We start from the raw sequence: 22004 nt of genomic DNA, 5'->3' as shown, positions 1-22004 counted from the left end.
TTCGGCAAATAAACCGATAGTTTGGAATTCACAAAGGAAAAAAAAAAAAAAAAGAAAAAAAAGAAAGTTGGTATCATGATAAAAAAAAACGAAACGTCCCCAGGGATTATTTACGCCAACTTCGCGGCTTCCCCCTCCTTAGCCTGAGCCGAGGCCAAAGTCCCCGCCTTTTGGGCGTTCTCGATCTCTTTCAAAATAGTAGCCTCCAGCGACTCGGGCTTAGTTGTACTTGCCCAGCGTCCGACAACCTTTCCCTCGGCAGAGATCAAGAACTTCTCAAAGTTCCACTTGATGCGCTTCAGACCGAGCAGACCAGGCTGCGACTCCTTCATCCAGGTCCACAGCGGGTTGGCCGTGTCACCGTTGACATCGGTTTTGCCGAGCATGGGGAAAGTCACACCGTAGTTTACCTGGCAGAAGGACTGGATCTCGTCGTTGGAGCCGGGATCCTGGCTGCCGAACTGGTTGCAGGGGAATCCGAGGATGAGGAAGTCTTCGGGGTGCTTGGCTTTAACGGATTGATAAAGGGTCTCGAGGCCCTTGAATTGAGGGGTGAAGCCGCATTTGGAGGCCGTGTTGACAACGAGGACGACCTTGCCCTTCAGATCAGTGAGAGGGAAGGCGTTGCCCTTTTCTATTCGTTTTGCGGTGGGTTAGTTTTACGATACCTGGGGGGAGGTCGAGAGAACGTACTGTCAGAAGGCTCAAAGTCGTAAAAAGTAGTCGCGGAAGACATGGTGTTGGTATGAGAAGATGTGAAAAGAGTCCGGGTGATGGGATGGAGAGGGTCTCTTGGGGGAGAGTGATGATGATGTAGTTGGAGGATTTGTATGCGGGGAATGCAAGGAGGATGGTTGGTTCGAAAATAAGGGGTGGTATGATGAGGGTTGGCACTAGCGAGGGCGGGACAAGACGACTTTTTTATCTTCGGGATAACTCCAGACCTTGGTACTAATCCTGAAATTATTGATAAGCAACGACGAGATGTTGCAAAATCGAAAGACATAGAATCGAGTCTAATGGATGGAAAGTGTGACGGATAGGTGGGATTTCACTGGGGAGCTTATGAGGGGCAAATAGGTAGTCGGATGCAACACGCATAACCGAGCCGATGTCATCATCATAATTGGAATAAAGGTTACTAGTACTATAAGTAATCAGTTATAAGCCACAACAAGTCCAGACCTTTGGATCGACAAAACGTGGTTTATGTGGAAGAAACGTGAAAAGTTGCAGACTGTGTTCCAGAAGCATGTATACAACAACCTTCATCTTACCTAGGTAGACTTGGGCAAAGAGACACACGCAAATTCCTAGTAGAAAATGGTATTACGGAGAATAAATTGATCATAAGGCTATATTGCAATAATCTAATGTAATTAGCATGCTGCGCCCCATACGACCCAATGCACCTGTGTGGCCTTGGTCTTGATATACCTCCCTGAGAATATACTCCAGGATGGCTTGGTTAGCGTCGGACGAATCGGTCGCGAAGGCGATTGGTTGATACACTCGTGAGTGGATGTTCGAGATATATTCCTGTCTTCCGGTGTGATGGGACTGAGACAGGATTGTATGGTGGTCTTACTACTGGAGAACAAAAATGTTGAACACAAATGGCACCAGTCCAGCCAACTTCATGGTTCATGTTTTATTTAAGCGGCGGCGTGTTTGAATTACTATAGTAACAATGATGCTTATCCATCGATATGAGGGATGCCTGGCCTTGGAATACAATGTCCAAAGATAGACGCTGCACAAAACGCTCGCAGGCGAAACATGTGGCCGGCCAGGCCAGGAGATCCTGGGCCTCGTAACGGTTTAACCTGGGCCTCTCTAGACTCTCAGCTTCAACCCGACAGAGCCAAGTCACAATATTGCAAGAGACTATTCGCGGTACTCGTTGCACTCGACGGTGCTTCGTCGCAAACTTTCCTGGAACATGGAAGGGAGCAGCCGTGGGGTGGTATATTCATTGCACACCACTTACCCACAAGACATTTCCGCTAGTGGTAGCAGAATCTCGATTCTCTTATGAGCCAGCCACCCAGGCGAAGTCGGTTCTTGATGACCTAACCAAGGCCCTTTTAATTTCCTCTTTCAGTAAACCCCGATCATTCCATGCTTTCCTCTCGCAAGACATCCACATCCAGTTCCTCCATAACTCCAAGAACAACACCCAAGCTCTCCATAAACCCGTTCACTGCAACTCTGAGCATCCGATTCGTGGTAGCCTTGTACGTTGTCTCGAGAACTGTCTTGCCCTCCTCATTGTCCAAGGCTTGGTCTGCTGGGGTTGGGCTTTTCAGGGCAAAATATCGGCGGACGAATGGAGATAGCTCGGTGTCAACTTCGAGAGCTCGGAGAGCTGACGAGGCAAGTCGGTTGGTAGGGAGAGGGAGCGAGATTGTGCTGTGTGCAGAATAAGAGGTGAGTGAGTTTGTGTTGTGCAAACGAGGGGTATTGGAGATTTACAGGGAGTATGGGAACTCAGTATCCGAAGGTTGTGTTGGGGCCATTCTCCAAGAGGTAATGTGTGTGCCGATAAAGTAGTGAAATGTAGAATTGACAAGAAGGTATTTAATTTTTCCTGCGAGATAAAACCGGCTTCGATGCTGAATATTTGAGTCGAGGCCCTCAAATTACAAAACATAAGGCGGGGGGTATTGACGATGAGTCAGCAAATCTAGGATTCTACAGTCTTATTAAGAATCAACTTCTCGAAAGGCCTTAAAAACATCGCCAACCTTCTCGAAGCTTTCATCAAGAGACTACAATGGATTACGACATATTTAAGCTTTGGATGAACAAAGATCAACAAAAATGACTTGCACTAAAAGGGTATTATTGAATCAAGTTTCCTCGTTCAAAAAATCCAAAGCCGCGGGCCAAGGGAACACCGAAACGAACATAAAGTACAACTTCGCGATGGGGTCTCTCAGAGTATTGGTCGTGAGAAGCATGAGCCGCTAATAGTTGAGCCGAACCATTTACGCCTGGGAGAGGACACCGTTGAGGACCTGGAGGCCAGCTGTATCACACGAGTCAATAAAGGTTGGATCATTGTGTTTCTTAAGAGAACTTACAGGTCTGGCCAAGGACGCTAAGAACGCTCTCCAAACCGGTGGCATCGACAGCACCGCTCTGGACGCGGCTGACGAGGGACTCAGCAAGGCTAGTCAGGCTGCTCACCTCAGTAACACCACCGAGAGCTGTGAAGTTCGTTAGAAACTCTGGTCTTGTTCAATATATGGGTTGTTTAGACGCTACATACTGCTGACAACGGAGGAGGCGGTTTCCTCAGCGATGGAAGTAACCTCCTGGACAACTCCGTTGGAGACAACGCCAGTGACGAGACCGCCAACGAGGTTCTCGAGCTTGTTGTGGATACCAGAGAGATCTGTTTTGCCTTAGCACACAATAGTTCCTCAAAAGTTCAGTTGCAAGTGGGGAAGAAACCTACCAGATTTGACGCTGGTAAGGGCAGCCTGAGAGACGGTGTTGGTCGTGGTGCCAACGAGACCCTCAACGGTTCCGAGAACACTATCCAGGCGGGTGATGGTGGACTGGATCTTGACGACCTGGAGGTTAGGGATGAGGGCAGCGGAGGCAGCGCCGGCGATGGCGAGGGTAGAGACGATTCCAGTGAACTTCATTTTGGCGGGTTGATGAGGTGTCAAATCAACGAAGGGATTAGATTAGGGTTTGGGTTGAATGAGTGACGGGAAGAGCTTGGAAAAAAGGAATGACTAGAGTGAGGACTCTGAATGCTTGGATGAGGAATGAATAGAACAGTATTTGTCTGGGACCGACGGCTGCATTTTATACAAACCACGATGCCTCTTTACATCCCCTTTTCCTCCTCTGCTCCTTCCAGACATGACATTTCTCTTGTTGATCAGGGGATTAGGGGCCGAAACAGGATGATATCCAGGAACGGGTAAGTTAGACGTTAGGCATTTCGCGGATGCAGAATAGCGATCGACATGCGAAGGTTGCTCTAATCCCATCGCTCCACCTTCCGTTTCTTTGGTGATATTACCTAGTCCCAGTAGATAAAAACGAGGCGGCAAATTATTAGAACGATCATAGCTTGAGAATAGGTGGTATTCTGGTTGACTTGTTGAGGCCGTGTTGGTCCGATATTTGGTACTAACTCGCAGGTTCCTTATCCTTGTGGAAGAACACCCAGGAGTCTATAGATGTAGCGTGTAGCTTGGTCCAAAAAAAGTCCTCAGAGGACAGGGGATAACAACGGGGCCAACTTTAACAGCCCTGGGCGAGCAAGCTCAAAGTCAACGTCAAATCCTCTGTGGGGAAACGGAGACAGGAAATTTGAGCCTGTCTTTTGGTTCAACCTAACATCGCCAGCCGAATCTTATATCAGGGGGAGGATCGTCGACAGTAAGTTACTGGACTCAGGCCTTTCATACAATCCCATCTTTCGGAGATTTGGGGCTTGCAAGTTCGGCAGTGGCTTGTCTTGGTATCTTACACCACCCACGATCAGTTCTCGTCCTGACATTCTCATTAGTATTCTCTCTGGGGATAGAGACTTAACTTAACATCCAGAAGAGTCTAACTGAACATGAAGCTGGGGAGACTTCGCAGTACACATACTCAGTCCTCTTATCCACCCCTGCCGATCTCCGCCAATCATTATGAAACCTTTTCCCTCCTCAACTGGAGACTTGAGGGCTTAAGAGTACGAGAAATGGATACGCCAGGTAAATAAATGGGGAATAATCGGCCGAGTACATATACGGCTCCATTATTTTCAATTCCTTTCTTTTTCGCCGGGGACGATCACCCTGACCGCAAAGGGCGATCAAGTGTCTCGTGGGTAAATAGGGCTAGTGTTCTCGTAGCTTCTTGCCTTGGTCCTGATGTTGAGGCAAAAAAGGACACTATTCCCAGATTGCGTCCCATGCTGATAGCATACTACTTGCGCGTGGAATACAGAATACTCCATAGAGGAACGACTTATTATTCACATAAAGACAGATTCGAAGAAGAATTCCTCATCTCGGCCTCCTCCCGGGTCTGGACCTCTGGCTAGTGCTGGTGGTGTGGAAACTTACCATATCTAAATCTCTGGTGCTGCCTGCCGTTCCTCTCAACTGGCCAAACTGGATTGCTATTCATCTTCGACGGTAACTAATTCTACTTCCCTCAAGAGAGTCCTTCCTGCTGTCCATTCTTTATTCATGAGTTCCCAGAAATATTCCCGGTTCCAGTTCAAACTACAGTTGATGCTTTGCGTCGGGATTACGATCTGTACATACAGACCCCATACCTGTCGTCTAGACAGAGAAGATTGGCTAGTTTTTTTTTTTTTTTTTTTTCAGACCTACAATAGCCAAAAAGAAATTGCTCCGTGCTGGGTTTGCGAAGAAATACACAGTATGTCTGGTGATAGGGCGCACGAACAGGTTGGAGGCGCGTTTGCTATAGATCCAGTCTTAGGCCAATGACTTCACGCCGCAGTGTTTTTCCATCTTCTGCTATTGGGCTATTCTTACCACCGGAATATTCTGTGATTCGGAAGCCTGTCCCTCGCATGAGCAACATGAGCGACCCTAACCCTAAGCTCGTCACTGTAATTCCCGGCTCAGAGCGTAACACATTACTTTCACAGGACCTACGAGTAGGAGGCCTAATTGTACTTAAGAATGGCATCTGATTAGGAGCTCGAGAAGTAGTAACACCGCAGTTTCTTCATGTTGTTAATAGTGTATAGCATCAACCAACTTCTGCCAACTATGTTCGGGATTGTATATATATATTTTTTCGAGTCCGACTATATATATACACTCCTCGGAACGTAGCCCGCACCACAAGCAATAGTGACTAAGATAGGGATAAATGACAAGAGATGAGCACCAAAGGATCTAGCTTGCCAGATTTGAGCTCTTATTTGGGCATTTCTGGAAGAAAAAAAAAAAAGAATTCCTTGGGCTTGAGTAATCAAAGTGTTTGTGGCTGGACCCCAGAGCATGTGGCGCAGTCATGGCTGGTGCTTGTTTTTTGTTTGTTTTGTTTGGTGTGGGGAAGGATCAGGTGACATTTGTTATGGGAAAGTGACGGGTTGCCTCAGGCACAGCCGCGTTGTCCCGTCAACGAAGGGAGCTAAACTGCTTAAGGAGCATAACAACATAACAGCAACCAGTTAGCGTGCTTGGTACCTGCCCCAAATCGTCTCTCATCGGCCTCCAGATCATCTCGTGCGGACATCTTTTTCTTGCTCCAGCTTCCTGCTTCATCTTCCCCTCCATTGACTTTTCCCTCACCTACTCCCCCCGTCGCATCTATTGTATATTCTACTGTCCTCAAAGCTCTCCTGCTTATATCCTTACCATCTCTGCAGCCTTGAGTTGCCATCTTGATCAAGGATCTGTCCCGTTGGAAGCCCAAATTCACCCAGACTATGATTGTTTAGGTTGGCTGTTTTCTCTCCCCCTCAGTTTTATATCCCTTATCGAAGGGATTATTTCTACTTCCTGTGAGATCGCGGTGGGAAATTTCTTTGCATAGAGACTCGTTCCTCTCTCACTGCCCTCGCATCGTGTTCCCTGTATCCTATTGTTTTCCGCCATTGTTTTGGGTCACAAAATTATCAACAACATCAACATGACTGGATATTCGGCTGGCTACGGCCAGGTGATTGAGTACATCCAAGGTTAGTGCTAATTGCCTGCTTTATTTTCCCGTGCGCGCTTGAGCTCCGGGTGAGCCACAGCTTGTTTTGATAGCGTTCTCGTGTGTGCGTGTGGATATGACCTCTAACCACTTGAAAATGTAGATCGCCTTTACCTTGCCTCCTACGACAATCCCCCAGATGCCAGAACTCCGTTCCCATACCCGAACGAGCAACCTAAGTCCCCAAGCAAACGCTCCACGCGAGCTCAGATGTCGTCTCCCAGCAAGAAGCGAAGCCCAGTGTATTTCACCGTCGATGACACTCTCCTCTATAACTCTTTCCATGCGGACTTTGGCCCGCTTCATATTGGTCATTTGTATCGATTTGCGGTTCATTTCCATGACCTACTTGGGGATCCTGCGAACAATGACCGTGCCGTGGTTTTCTACTCGAGGACTGATGCCCGAAGCCGAGCCAATGCTGCATGTCTGGTTGCTTGTTACATGGTCCTCATCCAGTCCTGGCCACCACATCTTGCGCTGGCCCCAATTGCGCAGGCGGATCCTCCATACATGCCTTTCCGTGACGCTGGATACAGCCAGGCGGATTTCATTCTGAACATTCAAGATGTGGTGTATGGCGTCTGGAAGGCCAAGGAGCAAGGCTTGTGCGGTCTGAGAGACTTTAGTCTCGAAGAGTATGTGAATGGCCTTTGAGAATTCTTCAGCCCAATACTTACTTATCCTTCAGGTATGAAAAGTATGAACGTGTCGACATGGGGGATTTCAACTGGATCACACCTCAGTTCCTCGCTTTTGCCTCCCCACAACACCAGCCCATCGCTCCAATTCCTGTTGACACCCCGGAATACGCTGCTCTGCCTTCAACCATATCAGAAGTTTGCTCCTCTCGACTACCTTTACCATTCAAGAACGTCCTGGCCCACTTCTCATCTCGCAAAGTCGGCTTAGTCGTGCGTCTAAACTCAGAATTATACTCTCCATCATACTTCACCGCCCTGGGAATCAATCATATTGATATGATCTTCGAGGATGGCACTTGCCCTCCGTTGCAGTTGGTCCGCAAGTTCATCAAAATGGCACACGAAATGATCAATGTGAAACACAAAGGAATTGCAGTTCACTGCAAGGCTGGGCTGGGACGCACGGGTTGCTTGATCGGTGCCTATTTGATCTACCGGTATGGATTCACCGCAAACGAAGTGATTGCCTTTATGAGATTTATGCGCCCTGGAATGGTGGTTGGTCCACAGCAGCACTGGTTGCACCTAAATCAAGGATCCTTCCGTGAGTGGTGGTTTGAGGATTCCATGAAGGAGAAACTTGCCCAATTACAACCGAACCCGATCACCCCCAGCCGATCGTCCGCCAAACACCGCGGAACTAATGCTGCTGTTGCTACCCCACCTAACAACGGCCACTCAAAGCGATCCGCTCTAGGCGAGATCGACCACAACGATGGCGCCGCGGTACAGAACGATGAAAACCTTCCGGCTCCGACACCAGGCCAACCTCGCAAGTCCCACAGGAAGGATTCTCGGCATCACCCTTACGCGCGTACAACATCTGGCAACTTGGTTGTTGATAAGGATGGAAATAAGGATGGGGAGCAAAAGGCCCACCACCGGCTCAGCACAGACAGCAGTGAGAGTGAGGAAGAAGCCCAACTCCGTATGCTAGCAAAGCGTTCATCCAAATCCCCAGTGGCATCGCCTGGGCAGAGATCCATTAGCTACTCAGCAACGGTCACTGCCAGCTATACCCTGAATGACGACATTCACGAAGACAGAGAGAACTGGGGGGATGTGGGCCACGCTGTACCCAAAACTCCAGTCAGCAGCAAGTCTGGCAGCGGTACTATCTCCGTGCATAAAGTTCGATCTAGCTCTCGGCGTGTTACCGATAGCAGGAGTGATTCCAGAGGCATTCGCAAGGCGAGTGCTCGAATCGGCAGCGCTGGCAGTCCTACGCGCGTGAAAGCATAAATCGCACAGGCTGTCTCATCTCCTTGTTTCCGAGCGATTTCGAACCTTTGGTAAATAAATTTCTCTCATTACTTTTTATGACTATTCACCTTCTACTTGGGCTGTTCTGTTCCTTTCGCCCGAATATAATCTTGCATCGTGGCTGCGATATTACCAAGTCGCACATTATTCTGTCTTTCCGAGCTCTGTCCCTTGGTGGCCCTTTTGAGGTGTTGTTATGGGTTACTCCTGGTTTCAATTGATGGGTTTTGGGTGTTTCATGGTGTCTGGGCGAACTGTTCATGTTTTAACGATCTAAGAATTGTCTTGAATGCATTAAATTTTGCGACAAGCGCCAGGCTTTGTTCCAGTCATTGCGCCTGTAATGCTTGAAGCGGCGATGGGTTGTTGATCGAGTTGGGGTATCTGTATGTTTGTTCACATTCCATCTACGTCGATATGACAAATTGGATCATGACCTCTCCGCGCTATGCGTTATCCTTCAATCGTATCCCAGTAGATGCGCTGGAAAATCACCTTTGGGTAATAACATCAGCTTACGTCTGGTAAGCCTAGAGCACCTATTCAACGAGGTGTTGGTAGTTGTAAGGGTTGTGATTCTGTATCCCGCTAGTTTGTTGCTAGGTGACTGTGCCGTCCATGATTATTTCGAAGGCCCCAAGGCCCATCGAAGACGCCACCTGATCCAGCCACCTTTCGATTGGTCCTGATCTACCAGTCGAGTGAGAACCAGAACCATCCGTGTCATTAGAGGCGCAAACCCGAGAGATAATGCGAAACGGTAAACCTCTAGGTATCCTTCCATGGCCACCGATGTTCTGTAAACCTAGCCTTGAATCTGAGCCAAATGTTGATTGGTACTGATGAGACGACAGGCTGGTTAGCAAGAGACCGAGGATCTTGGAGCCGATGTTCGTGCCCTGAAAAAGACTATCCGCGAATGATCTGGGGAAGTTTAAAGGCACCGGCCTAATAAGCTGTTCCTTGTGTTCGGGTGTTTGATATTCCTGTACTGCAACAGCTAGCTGTAGTTGAGCAGTGAGAAAGCAGATCAAGTCCCTACAGTCAAAAACACGGGCCTTGAGCGAGTTCACATCTCGTGCGTGCCATTGTGATGGTGACGATAGGAACTGGCTGGCCTCCTTCATAAGACGCGGGATCCTGACAATCTGTAAGAATATTTTATCTGAGAGATCGATGATGGCGGCAAGAGTAGAATTCACGCGTGGGTCAACCATGTCTTCCGCTCGGACCTGATCGATGAGGGCTTGCCATCCGGGCTTTTCAAAGATACAGGGAGTCATGAGGAGGAATGAATGGGCAACCACGAAGCTTCGAAAGGAGAGATAAAGACAACGGCCGAAGCCGGAGCGGTGGGCGTCCGGACCCCTTAGCGACATGAGCAGTGAGGCACCTGCCGCGTGTTGTACCCAGGAATTCGGACTAGTTTGTGAATATGTTTCAAACATACAGAGTAGCATGCAGGCGCTGAGAGTCTCGATGGCCTTTAGTGAACGTTCGTTTCTTGTCAACCGTTGGAACGAGGCGAGGGCCTTGCCGTACATTTCTCGGCTAGATCTTTGAAGTTGATTGTCATGATGTGCGCCGCCCATGAAGGCGGAGGTCATGCAGAAAACGGATTTATCGAACGCAGCGTTCTTGCCAAGGTTCTCGGCCACGAAGTCGATCCAGGGAACGTTCGCACGATATTTATTGAGGCCAAAGAAGCGAGGGAATGCAGCATATATGAAATCACTGAATACTATCGGTTGTTGTCGGGCCATCGATTTTGACATTAGCGAAGGCAGAACTTGCTCATCGATAGATGCAGTGCTGCTGCTCTGTGTGGGTGTTGTGTACCGTTGTTCAAGAGATGGGCGTTCGTCCACAAATTTGGCTGGTTTTGCATACCCAGGGCACTGCACTCCCTTTTTCATACAACGCAAACACGCTGGTCGCTGAGCATCACACTTTTATTGTCAATTAGACTCGGTATTGATTCTTATAAGTGGGAATACCGAACCGCATCGGCTACATACTTTAATCCGGCGTTGAAGGCACATACGGCAGCCGGTGCTTCGTGGGATACCAACCATGTTTAGACTTTGTTGCAATATTCCTGAATTATTGCTTTAGGCCTCTTTTTGCATGATTGCGCCGATTGACAAAATTGGCCAGCCTTTGACATATCAAGCCTTAGTTAAGCTTGCCAAAAGAAGATGCGGCAGCACGAGACCTTGTGTTCTGTGGAACAGGGGAAAATAAAATAAATAAAATAAAATAATTTAAAGGTGATGCCAGCGGGGAGTCGGCTTTATGTCATCCTCATCTTCGGAGCAAAATTGATGACTCGTTCTTCCTATTCCTCCGTTCACCAAGACCAGTTTGTGCTTCCTTCCAGTCTGGTCGAGGTTTATGGCTGCGATCCATGGATTTGCATTGATTCCTGCGGCGCTTCATATCAGCCAAGACTGACCGGATATTTGACAAACGAATGGGTCAGACTAACTATTTCCATGTGAATCTTCTAATGCTGGAAATGGAATACTACCTCAATTCGGGCAGAACCAACTTTTTTGGGGGATGGCTTGATTTATCAATAGAACCTCACTTTGTTGGATTGGGCAACCAATCGTAAAGGAACTGGACGTAATGGACCCGTTAGGACTCCAGCCGAGGTCCCGTAGCTCGTATAGTGAAAAATGCCGCTGGTTAGGAGTTCTGAAGGTTCCCACATTCAAGCTAGTTAGAAAGCGGATCCGAGAATGAACGGTGTTGAACGTTCTTCAGGTGCATTGTCGAATCCGACCAAAGAGACATAAACCTACCGGTTGAACTTCAAAGGTATGCTCCTGACCCATCCATCGTGGAAAGAACCTTGAGCGTTGTGGAAGAAAATGTAGTGAGGACTTTGGAAGTAAAGAAGAAAGTGATGGAATTTCTCCGATTGGTGACTACAAGGCTTTACCTTTTTCGGCTAGATCCGATATCGCAACGACGCTGAGACCAAACCGAGTCAAGTACTTTTACTTTCGAGTTACAAATTCCATCCTGGGCTGCGTGCTCTCTGTTGCAACGAAGAGTTTATCACCAACCCTTTGGGAGGTAATGAGGTTCTTTCCTTCTTGGGGTTTTTCGGCTCAAGGAGTGCGATTTGAATGCGAATGGTCGCTGTGTTCTGTCGCCGAAACCAGCTGGCTTGCGTTGCTCAGTCCGTCGAACGGGTTGCTGCAGCCTTGTGAACCCTGTCGCAAATCTAAGCTCAAATGTGACCATGGACGGCCTGTTTGTGGAATATGTTCCTCAAAAAATATTTCTCAGAAATGTTTTTACCACCCAGCTCCGATGACGAAGCGTGATGTCGTCAGCCAGGGTCCTCAGGACTACAGGTGCTAAAGTTCCTTCACCAACATAAGATATGGAACCTTCATGCGGGGCGAGATGGAAAATATGGCGACAACATTCACAATTCGTCATTGCTACCTGGATTATCTCTATACCCGCTTTCTCATCCAGAGGATCATTGTCAGGCGTATGAATTCTGGCCAGAAACCCTGTTCAGCACATCGAGGGAGCTTTTGTCCCTGGTTGTTGGAATCACTGCCGAAAGAGATCCAGTGCTAGACCTGAGTCGACACTACTCTTGGATTGTATGTATTGCATTTTGCTGTGTTTTGTAGGGTTAGGCAGAGGCGCTGATATGATGCAGGTTCTCTACTATGGTCTGCCGAGTGCCAGCATCCTTACCCTTGAGCTTCTGCGCCACGCCCAAGAGATTGGGCCGCATCCAGTAATACTCCCACGAACTGAGCTGATCCGCAATCTAAGCGTATTTGTGTCTTGTTTATCATGGGTATCAGATCAGGTCCAGGACATGGCAACTACCCCACATGCAAAACCGTTGAGAAGAAGCTCTCAGATATCTTGGATCAAATTCTGGACCCGCAACCCACCCAGCCTGAGATCTTCGATGGCGATGATTCTGGCCTGTACAGTCTGCTGGACTGGTATAACCCCGACAATCGGGATTTCAACCCTTGTTATTTCCCATCTAAAGATGGGTTCCCTTTTTGAGAGTGCTGTTTACGAAAATCTGCGATATTTGAATTTTAACCTCATTATTATCGTGACTGGTATCATTCGAAAGAAAATCATGCGAAAATCATGCGGAAATCATGCGGAAATCATGCATCGGGCACCGGACACCATGCTAGGAGCAAAACTCGGGGGGGAAAAAAAAGACATCACGGCTAAATCCCAAACATCTATCAATCATACTATCCATACCAAGTCGGTACTGGGGCGCGTTTCTTGAATGAAATATGCTCTGTGGCAGAGAGGGCAATTAAAATGGTCTTGGAGATACCATTTGTCTAGGCATTCTCGATGGAAGACGTGGAGGCATTTTAGCTCCCGAATTTCTTGGGATCGCAGGACGGACTCCAGACAGACGGCACTGCGAACCAAGGGGGGTTGTTTAGTCAAGCCATCAAAGGATAAAAAGAGGCGCAGAGAATTCGCTAAAGTAGTCCTGAAGTTACGTACCACGTAAAATGGGTATCGACATTTTCCGAAGGTAGAACGGGTCCATGGGCCTTGACCGACCATTCTTCTAGAGTGCGAGTGGGAGACACAGCGTCTAGTTTGCGCAGCTTGTCATTTGAGGCTTTCTTGCCTTTGAAGGGCGGCCGGCGATCGCGACGGTTTATGAATAAAGTCAAACTAGTAGTCGAGTTAGCCCGACGAGACGAATAATGATGGATCGCAGCGACTCACATCAAACACATTATGGTCAAGACAACAACTCCAAGTCCAACTCCCAAGACGATACTGATATGAAGGTTATCTATTTGACCTTGCGTGTTGTCGTTCTCCGACGACCCCATTTCTCGAAGTGCCGTGGGGAAAGACGAGACACCGTTCGTGCGAGTGGCCGCCAGGTATGTGGTTGCGCGGACTTCAACACGTACCTCTCTCTCTCTCTCTCTCTCTCTCTCTCTCTCTCTTGCCGTGACTCGTGGTTAATTCCCAAGCTGATTTTCAGTTGTTCTTATAATCCAACCCCCGTGGTCGCCCGGAGAGGCTCTTAAAACAGATTTTCGGCGTTCGTTGTCCACTGGTGGGGGTGTAATTCAACGGCGATCATACTTTGATCAGTCAGGCCATTCCCAAGCTAGTTATCAGGAGACAATCTAGACTAAGCGTGACGTAAAAGGCAATGAATGATATACAATGTACTCCCACGATCTATTGCATCTTGAGAAAAAAAAAATAATAATAATAATAATAATAATAAAAGTAGTGCCCGGGCAGTTGGGATTTAAGACACAAAATCAACCCTGAGCAGCAAGCAAGCGTGCAAGGTGAAGAGAGAGAGAGAGAGAGAGAGAGAGAGGAATAACAACAAAGAAAAGAGAATATAATGCAGATTTCCCCCCCCCCCCCCTCCCCCCAGAAAAGTTTATAGCCAGTAATCGACCGTCCTAGCTATCTGTCCATCCATCCATTCTTTCATGGTTGACATCGCTTTTTGGTGATGGTGGTGGTGGTGGTGCCAGATGCCGCCCGAGGCTTTGCGGGGATTATGGCAGATGCCAGCACTTAACAGCAAGCAGTTCATTTCCGAGAAAGTCATTGGAACTCGGCCTGGGCGACGAATGGTGTTTCCACATCGGTCCATGCACCGACAATGTGATGCTTTTTTTTTTTTTTTTTTTCTCTCCTACTTGGTGCGGGCGAGATGGGTTGCCGCCTCCCCAGGGAAATGGAAATTCTGCTTGATCTCGTGAACATGATGATATGATAGCAGCTCATGCCATGCCATGCCATGCCATGCCACGCGGGCACCAGATGATAGTTATTATAAAGGGAGATGGATTTATTCAGTGATCAAGGAAGGGATGGGAAGTTCCATCCTCCGTACTCTGTAAGCTAAGCTAATTTTCCTTCATGTATGTATTGTGACTGTGAGGGATCTTCTTCGCCCCGCACTTTTCCACAGAGAATCATGTGAATCATGTGAATCATCAAAGAATCTTCATCTTGAAACAACAACACTCTATTATTCTATATTATAGATGCGGGGACACTATCTTATCTGTGCTTGTCCAAATCTCTTCTCCTTCTTCATCCCGATGACTCTCTCCAACTTGCCTCGATCTAGATAAGTAGTTAGTTATTGCATGAATTCTCGATCCATCTCCCTATCTGGTACATAAGTAAAAATTAAGCCCTAAAACCGAGACTCAAAATGCCGCAACTCCAAACTTCAAATACGGAGTAGAAAAGGCAAGAAAAGGAAAGGGAAGGTATGAAGTGAAGTACACCGCCCTGTCTGAGATCTCCCCCCCCCCCAGCCAGATTCCAAATCCGCCTGATTCCTAGATGCATCGGAGATCAGCCAACCCAAGCCGGCAAGGCAAGATATACTGATATAGGTAGGATGGGTTTGATACGTTTTGTTTCTCATGTATAGCTTGGGTGTGGAGTGAATAAATGAAATCTCAAACCCAGCTATCAATTTTTTTCTTCTTCTTCTCCTACTCTATAGGTAGGATCTCCACTACTCCGTACTCCGTACTCCTAAGCTAAGGGAGGGAAGTGAAGGGGGCTGCACTTATATTTAGATTGAGGATACCCTACAAGTACAAAGTGCAGGGGTGACAAAAGGTTCAGGGGTTTACTCCGGGTAAGAGAGTGCGTGCAAAAGTACTACGTAACTAGATAACTACCTACTGACTATGTAGATAGATGGTCTAGTTAGTTAGTACTCCGTACTTAGGTACAGAGTATGGACAGAGATGGAGAGTGGGGAAAGGGTTAGGGTTCTCTTTAGCTTAGCCAGCTGCCACCCACTCTTAGCGTAACTAGTTAGCTACGTGCTTAGAAGGAAAGTTGAAGAGGTCTCTGACAAACTAGCCTGGCTAGCCGCTAGAATGGTTCTGTCGCAGTGTCGCTTCGTATTTCTTCGAATCCTTTTCTATTATTTGGGTGGTGGTGGGGATGCATACGCCACCCACTCTGCTCTTGCTCACCGGACCTACTCCGTAGATAGATAATAATACGGCTTGCTACGGAGTACAAGGGGGGGGGGGGGAAGAAACCCTTAATCATTAATAAACAACCCCTGTAGAATAGCTAGTTAGAAAATGGAGTCAATGGATTGGATATCATATCATTGTACTCCGTACGGAGTACCTAGAACGTGCTTGTCACGCCTGGCTTTTATACTTGTGCTCTGTCAGCACAATATCGTCACCCTTGGTAGTGACATCCTCGGGCGGGCTGCCCAGACCACGACGTACGAAGAGGAGATCGATCTCCTCCAGTGACTTCTGTTTTGTTTCCACGAAGAATAGGTAGATACACGGAAGAGTGACAAGGATATCTGAATTAAATTAATTAGGAAAATAGTTTTTTTTTTGGGGGGGGGGGCGGGGGGGAAGGGATCCACAGTTACGAGAGACTTACTCCACGCGGCAAAAATGAAGTAGAATTTCCATTGGATCTTGCCCAGCGCAATCGGCGAAACTTGAGCCCAGAGGGTGCTGACGGCCCAGTTACCGACACCAGTCGCGAAGGCGTTTCCACGACCGCGAATTTGCATAGGCATGACTTCAGCCATGTAGACCCTGCCGGGTTTTGTTAGCTTGGAGGATTCCCCCCAAATCGTCACGTAGTGCAAAGGAACAAACATACCAACTGCATGGCCCGAAAGAGAAGGAGAAAATAACCGTGACGCAGAAGATGAAGAAGACCCCTCCAATACTATATCCGTGTCGGGTCCCGTCCTCGTTCTGGGAGTTCAGGGCAGCTTCGCAAATCAGGGCGAGAGTAATACCGACGGCGCCAAACATCATAGGCTTACGACGGCCCACTCGGTCAAGGACAAACAAGATGAAGATCAGGTTAGCGAGAGGCCCAAGGCAGTTGTAGATACCAGCGACGAGAATGTTGCGGCTGCCCGTGATTCCGAGAGCGTTGTACATGATGGTCTGGTAGTAGCTAATCACGTTAATCCCAGTCATCTGGGTAAAGACTTGAACAGCCACACCGTGCCTATACGTTTGTTAATAACATGTAATAGCTTAATCCTGAAAGAAGAAAGAAAGAAAGAAAGAAAGAAAGACAGGGCACACAACATACAGTAAACGTGTCCGGTACTGGGGAACCTTGAACATAATGAGCCATCCCGGAGCGGCGACAGCCTTCTCGGCCTCTATAGTCGATGTGATTTCAGCGTATTCCTGTTGAATCCAATCTTCATTCGTCCCATCGTAGTGGAGCTTCCGCAGGATTTTCATCGCTTCGTCGTACTTCTCCTTCTCGACGAGATACCGGGGGGATTCTGGCAGGAAGAATAATCCAATGAACAGCAAAAGCGCAGGCACTGTCTGGAACGCCAGCGGGAATCGCCATTGAAATTCACTGCTTTCTGGTGCATGCAAGGAACCGAACCCAACCCATCTGAACCGCGGGTTAGACCCTATATTGCAGGGATGTAGCTCAGTAAGAGTCAGATGGAGGACTTACGTGCTAATAATGAAGCCAACGCCGATCATTTGCTGTGCGAGACCAATAATCATCCCACGAGTCCGGGGATGAGCACACTCGGCCTGATAGACGGGGACCGACATAGACATGAGACCAACAGCCCATCCGGCAAGAATACGCCCAACAAGAATCATGGCTAGGTTCTTAGCCGAAGCTTGAAGAATTGCACCGATCAAGCAAATAAAGGCGCCCATCTGAATTGTGAATTTACGGCCGTACCGGTCCATTGTGAGACCTCCCTGGAGAGCACCAATAGCAGCTAGGATTGTCAGGGATTGAATACCGAATTATTAAGAGAGTCGGAAAAGGAATCATACCTCCTCCAGAGAATGTACTGTTGATGGCCCCGACGATGGTGGACGTTTGCGTAGTATGAAAGTACGCCAGGAAGTTCTTTGATTCAATAACGTCGGTCATCACACCGCTATCATATCCAAACAGGAAGGACCCTGTCGCCGCGAACAGAGCGAGGCTGAAGGTATAGAAGCGACCCATCCTGAATAGTCGGGGGGAGCGAGTGATCGTTCGCCCTCAGACCGGGGGGGGGGGGGTTAGAGCAAACCCGGAACAGGGTTGAAGGGAAAGCGGAGGCAATAAAGAAAAGAAACAGAAAAAGAAAAGAGAGAGAGAGAGAGATCCAGGACCAGAAACTGGGGGGGATAAGATCATCTATATAGACTAAAATTTCAGCATCTGCGCTGCCCAAGCGCAATTTGCTTTAGAAAGCCATTTGTAGTGAAAACTCGTGTGAACTGGGGGTGTCAAAAGGGAAATCTGGGGTGGTCCGTTAGTTCGCTACTATGTACTGTTTCTTCCTCCTCAACCCACCAAACCGGGGAAGTGATTGGTGCACTGGAGAAATGAAGCCAACTACGCCATTTCCCTCTTCCTCTTCCTGTATTCCGATTGACCAGGATCCAAGACCATCCTGGGGTGTATTTATCACATCACATTTAGCCTCAGTGCCTGGCAACCAACGAAAAAATTTTCCGTTTAATTCAAATGCTTGCAGGTGCAGGCTAACCCAAGGAACGGCCTCCATGCCATGTTACGGGCAATTGTGACCTGCGATCCGGGGGTGGCGCCGGCGTTTTTCGAGTAGACGAACCTTACTATTCCTGATGGAATACGGCCAGGTTCTCCATTCCCCCCGGGATTCTACGCGTCGGATAGAGACAGCCAATGATTCTCGGGGATGCGAGCTCATGTGCTGCGGTAGGTTGTCTGGAGGTTTCAGTTGGTCAAACCCGAGACACGGTCAGCATCTGCATTCTGGTAGCAGTGCATATGGTTGCTAAGTAGTCGTAAAAGTGAGATAGAGGAGGGTCTTTTTCATACGCCACCATCGTTCGTAGTGTCCCGAAAATCTAGTTCTCTGGACAAAATAAAACCGAGGCCAACGGATGGCTACCTGTGGTTCAAGGTTGCTAAGCAAGCAGTAGTTAACTATAGTAACTATAAGGAGACACCCTCTATACTTAGATTCCTACAAGGCGTTATATTGAAGCTTGTGTTATAATAAAACGAATTCATGTAATAGATTAGGCCTATATTAACTAGGACCTTTATAAATATTATTTAAGTATGCTATAGTTCCCACCTACATCTGCTCTAACATCCAACATTTGCATACGTGCAATGCGTATAGTAATAGCCCGAGAGCAATAAGATCTCAGTATTCTAATATAAGGCTTAGAACCTGCTAGAAATCTAAATTCTAACAGCGTTTCTTTGGCGGGAGAAGGGAGGTTGCATACTTGCAACTGGTAGACAAGATATTAACTACCTATATCTTGCCTAGTTAACTGTCTTTCTCCAAACTGCTATACCATAAAATTGCACCAAGCCTGGTACCTAAGATAGGTCATGTCTGTTGGCTAAGGGACCCAAGCTCATCAACCTCGGCAGTTTATACCCTTGATCACGGGCAAATAAAAAAAAGCGTGGATGTGAGGTATGGTAGAATACCTATTGAATGATCTACTCTCTGGATCCCCCCTCTGGTCACAGGAGGACCACTCTCCATAAGCTCCACAGCTCCACAGAAACTGTCATCAAGCGTCCAAGACGACATAGATTCGGAATTAACCGTTATAGGAAGGCCTGGGGAAGAGGGGTTCTTCTAGCATCTTGTCTTGAGAGTGGTGCATGAGCGGCGAGATGGCGGAATGAAACTGCTTAAAATGTTTAGGATGCAGCCCGCCGTGGGTCGAGAAAGGTCACTGTAAGCTAGTATTTCTTGGCATAGTCCCAGCCTAGTTAGTTAGTTACTTGATTACGAACGTCAAGATTTCCACTTGGGAATACAACGGAAATATTCAGGGGCTTGGAGGTCATCTTCAGACTTCTAGTATCTTCATCGATGTAGGCCGATTGTTATTCCGGTCCGAAGTCGGATGGTGGATATTTAGTGGATTCTTTTTTTTTTTTTTTTCGAATTTAGCTTCACCAATTTCTCTTGACGTTTGGGATACCATTCGGCACCTAGTGGTGTCCTATTCCTATGGTTATCGTCTCTGTCTCATCTCAATGCCTATTTCTCTCTTTTAGCCGTATCCCTTGCTAGTTTACACATTGTCGTCCCTGGGTCGCTTGAGGACGATGGCACCAATACTACCCTCGTCTGCACCTTCGGGGCCAGACGCGCTGATCCAGCCCAGAAGACCGAGTCTAGACCCCCAGGGCGAAATTCTGTCCACTCGTGGTCAATATCTTCCCACATTAATTCGCCGACGATCTTTTTCGACTCAGAAGTCAGATGTGCTTCGTGACAATGAATTCCGCGATGAGACCGCTTCCTTTCGCGAACGAATTGAACGTCCTCCATTGGACCGGGCCAGGGAGTTGATTGGGGAGAGCACGGCCATCTACAACTGGTACAAGCTCCCCCCATGCGGCTATGTTTCAATGCATTTATTGATTGTGATGAAGCATACACATACCACGTACACACTAACATGGATTCAGGCATGAGTACTATCAACCCCCATACACTCTCAAGACACTATCGAGGCCATTGTAGGTAGCCGCCGTATTTTTGTTCAAGCCTAGAAACCTAAGAATTACAGGCGCCGATTCTATGAACAGAGCAACGATCTTATTTCACAGTATGTATATATCGACAAGCTCCTAAATTCATCATTACCGCACCGCTTGATTGTGGACTATTACCACCATCGTACAGGCTCCTTTGAAGAGCCTGAAGTGGCCAGCGGGAATGCCCATGAAGGGCATGACTATGGTACCAATGGTGGTTCCGCAACAACTGAGCCACCAAGGAAGATCAAACGAACTCCTCGACATCTGTATCGGATTCCGAGTGAAAGTTCTCTTCTCTTGCCGCCGACAGTGGATGACAGTGAGCCAGCGCTACCAGATATCATGCCGAAGGGTAATGATTTTGTGGACAGCGGAGACCGTATAGTTACCGTCGCCATTTACGTCAACTTTATTGCCAATGTGATTTTACTGGCGGCCAAAATCGTCGCAATGCTGATGACCAACTCTCTCTCAGTTCTGGCCAGCTTGGTAGACGGGGCTTTGGATTTTCTGAGTACTACAATTGTTTGGGTGACTGCTGTTCTTGTGAACAGACAAGATCGATACAAGTATCCTATTAGTCGGCGCCGCCTCGAACCCTTGAGCGTTCTTGTATTCTCCGTTGTGATGGTAACTTCGTTCGTGCAAGTGGCTATCACATCGATTAGCCAATTGATGTCCCCCGACCACTCTGTCGTGGAGCTATCCGTACCCTCGGCTGCGATAATGGCTAGCACTGTGGTTGTTAAATTCATATGCTGGTTCTGGTGCCGCTTGATCAATAACTCCAGCGTCCAAGCTCTGGCGCAAGATGCCATGACGGATGTGGTTTTCAACGCTTTCAGCATTGTTTTCCCACTCGGTAAGTCTTTCCCCCTCTCTGTTGAGAATAATTCTAAATTATAACGCGTCGTAGTTGGCGGCCTCACAAACATATGGTTTCTCGATCCTCTAGGCGGGTTGCTCCTTTCTGTCTATATTATTTGGAACTGGGGTAAGACCGCTGGTGAGCACATCCGCCATCTTACGGGAGCTGCTGCATCTCCCATTGACCACAGCGTCCTTTTATACATGACGATGCGGTTCTCCAAATCCATCCTTAAGGTCCAAGACCTAAAAGTCTACTACGCCGGGGATTTGCTCAACGTTGAAGTGGATATTATCCTCGAGGGTAAAACCAGTCTGCGGGACTGCCACGACCTGGGCGAAAGTCTGCAGTATATGCTTGAAAGCGTACCCACCGTTGAGCGGGCCTTTGTACATATGGATTATGACCCATGGAATATCCCCAGTCATATGAACCAGCAGGCATCATAGAATGTAATAATACTGCAAAGACTTGGATAAAAATCAAGACAGAGTATAGCCACGTCAATAAGTGTCGAACGAGAAGACCAGAACCATATCCTATTCCTAATCAGGTAATCACTGCTGAACACTGGATAGAGTGCTTTTAAAGCCATAATTTTGCTTCCTTCTTTATTTTTTTAGTATTATTTTTACTTGACTATTCAAAGCGTTAGATAGATAAGTCCAAGAAAATCTTATACATACTATATCTAATCTAATTAGAAATACTACTGTGTGGAACTTGGCTATTAAAAAGAGAGATAGTGTGTATCTACTAGCATTATTTCTTCACCCAGTCAACAGGCCTTCTCTTCTACCCTGCTTCCCACAACACACCACATACACGAATTCTTTGGATACAGTGAATTTATATAATATTGCCAGGTTCTACTGTATACCCTCTAATGGATAAATCAG

General features: G+C 47.6%; 8 protein-coding genes across 8 annotated transcripts; 2 read left to right on the top strand and 6 right to left on the bottom strand.

Moving 5' to 3' along the window:
- Positions 1 to 36: 36 nt before the first annotated feature.
- On the bottom strand, positions 37 to 834 carry P175DRAFT_0500247 (glutathione peroxidase). The gene is made up of 2 exons (XM_040896915.1): positions 694 to 834; positions 37 to 634 (listed from the first exon to the last, which is right to left on the bottom strand). Exons 1-2 carry the CDS (start codon positions 734 to 736, stop codon positions 111 to 113), a joined length of 567 nt encoding a protein of 188 aa, XP_040752734.1. The 5' UTR covers positions 737 to 834; the 3' UTR covers positions 37 to 110.
- Positions 835 to 2114: 1280 nt separating this feature from the next.
- P175DRAFT_0492018 (CTAG/PCC1 family protein) lies at positions 2115 to 2519 on the bottom strand (the record flags this gene model as incomplete). The annotated part of the gene is made up of 2 exons (XM_040895865.1): positions 2115 to 2412; positions 2476 to 2519. 2 exons carry the CDS (start codon positions 2517 to 2519, stop codon positions 2115 to 2117), a joined length of 342 nt encoding a protein of 113 aa, XP_040752733.1.
- A 471-nt stretch (positions 2520 to 2990) lies between these two features.
- P175DRAFT_0492017 (uncharacterized protein) lies at positions 2991 to 3656 on the bottom strand (the record flags this gene model as incomplete). Its single annotated transcript, XM_040895864.1, has 4 exons — positions 2991 to 3031; positions 3087 to 3212; positions 3275 to 3400; positions 3464 to 3656. The coding sequence occupies 4 exons, from the start codon at positions 3654 to 3656 to the stop codon at positions 2991 to 2993; spliced, it is 486 nt and encodes a 161-aa protein (XP_040752732.1).
- A 2578-nt stretch (positions 3657 to 6234) lies between these two features.
- Positions 6235 to 9110, top strand: cdcA (phosphoprotein phosphatase CDC14). Its single transcript, XM_040896914.1, has 3 exons — positions 6235 to 6679; positions 6803 to 7337; positions 7391 to 9110. Exons 1-3 carry the CDS (start codon positions 6631 to 6633, stop codon positions 8643 to 8645), a joined length of 1839 nt encoding a protein of 612 aa, XP_040752731.1. The 5' UTR covers positions 6235 to 6630; the 3' UTR covers positions 8646 to 9110.
- A 155-nt stretch (positions 9111 to 9265) lies between these two features.
- On the bottom strand, positions 9266 to 10741 carry P175DRAFT_0530832 (uncharacterized protein; the record flags this gene model as incomplete). The annotated part of the gene is made up of 2 exons (XM_040899818.1): positions 9266 to 10615; positions 10685 to 10741. The coding sequence occupies 2 exons, from the start codon at positions 10739 to 10741 to the stop codon at positions 9266 to 9268; spliced, it is 1407 nt and encodes a 468-aa protein (XP_040752730.1).
- Positions 10742 to 12917: 2176 nt separating this feature from the next.
- On the bottom strand, positions 12918 to 13531 carry P175DRAFT_0436028 (putative RING finger domain protein; the record flags this gene model as incomplete). Its single annotated transcript, XM_040893776.1, has 3 exons — positions 12918 to 13101; positions 13191 to 13367; positions 13422 to 13531. 3 exons carry the CDS (start codon positions 13529 to 13531, stop codon positions 12918 to 12920), a joined length of 471 nt encoding a protein of 156 aa, XP_040752729.1.
- Positions 13532 to 15731: 2200 nt separating this feature from the next.
- P175DRAFT_0500238 (sugar porter family MFS transporter) lies at positions 15732 to 17749 on the bottom strand. The gene is made up of 6 exons (XM_040896913.1): positions 17516 to 17749; positions 17178 to 17457; positions 16791 to 17111; positions 16344 to 16703; positions 16116 to 16276; positions 15732 to 16032 (listed from the first exon to the last, which is right to left on the bottom strand). Exons 1-6 carry the CDS (start codon positions 17691 to 17693, stop codon positions 15857 to 15859), a joined length of 1476 nt encoding a protein of 491 aa, XP_040752728.1. The 5' UTR covers positions 17694 to 17749; the 3' UTR covers positions 15732 to 15856.
- A 2050-nt stretch (positions 17750 to 19799) lies between these two features.
- P175DRAFT_0476298 (cation diffusion facilitator family transporter) lies at positions 19800 to 21618 on the top strand (the record flags this gene model as incomplete). Its single annotated transcript, XM_040895273.1, has 4 exons — positions 19800 to 20143; positions 20166 to 20216; positions 20267 to 21099; positions 21154 to 21618. The coding sequence occupies 4 exons, from the start codon at positions 19800 to 19802 to the stop codon at positions 21552 to 21554; spliced, it is 1629 nt and encodes a 542-aa protein (XP_040752727.1). The 3' UTR covers positions 21555 to 21618.
- Between the last annotated feature and the right edge of the window lie 386 nt (positions 21619 to 22004).

Source organism: Aspergillus ochraceoroseus (genome assembly GCF_002846915.1).
Source record: "Aspergillus ochraceoroseus IBT 24754 chromosome Unknown P175scaffold_3, whole genome shotgun sequence".
NCBI lineage: Eukaryota > Fungi > Ascomycota > Eurotiomycetes > Eurotiales > Aspergillaceae > Aspergillus > Aspergillus ochraceoroseus.
The sequence above is the reverse complement of the archived record's forward strand: the minus strand, read 5'-3'. Positions and strand labels throughout refer to the sequence as shown.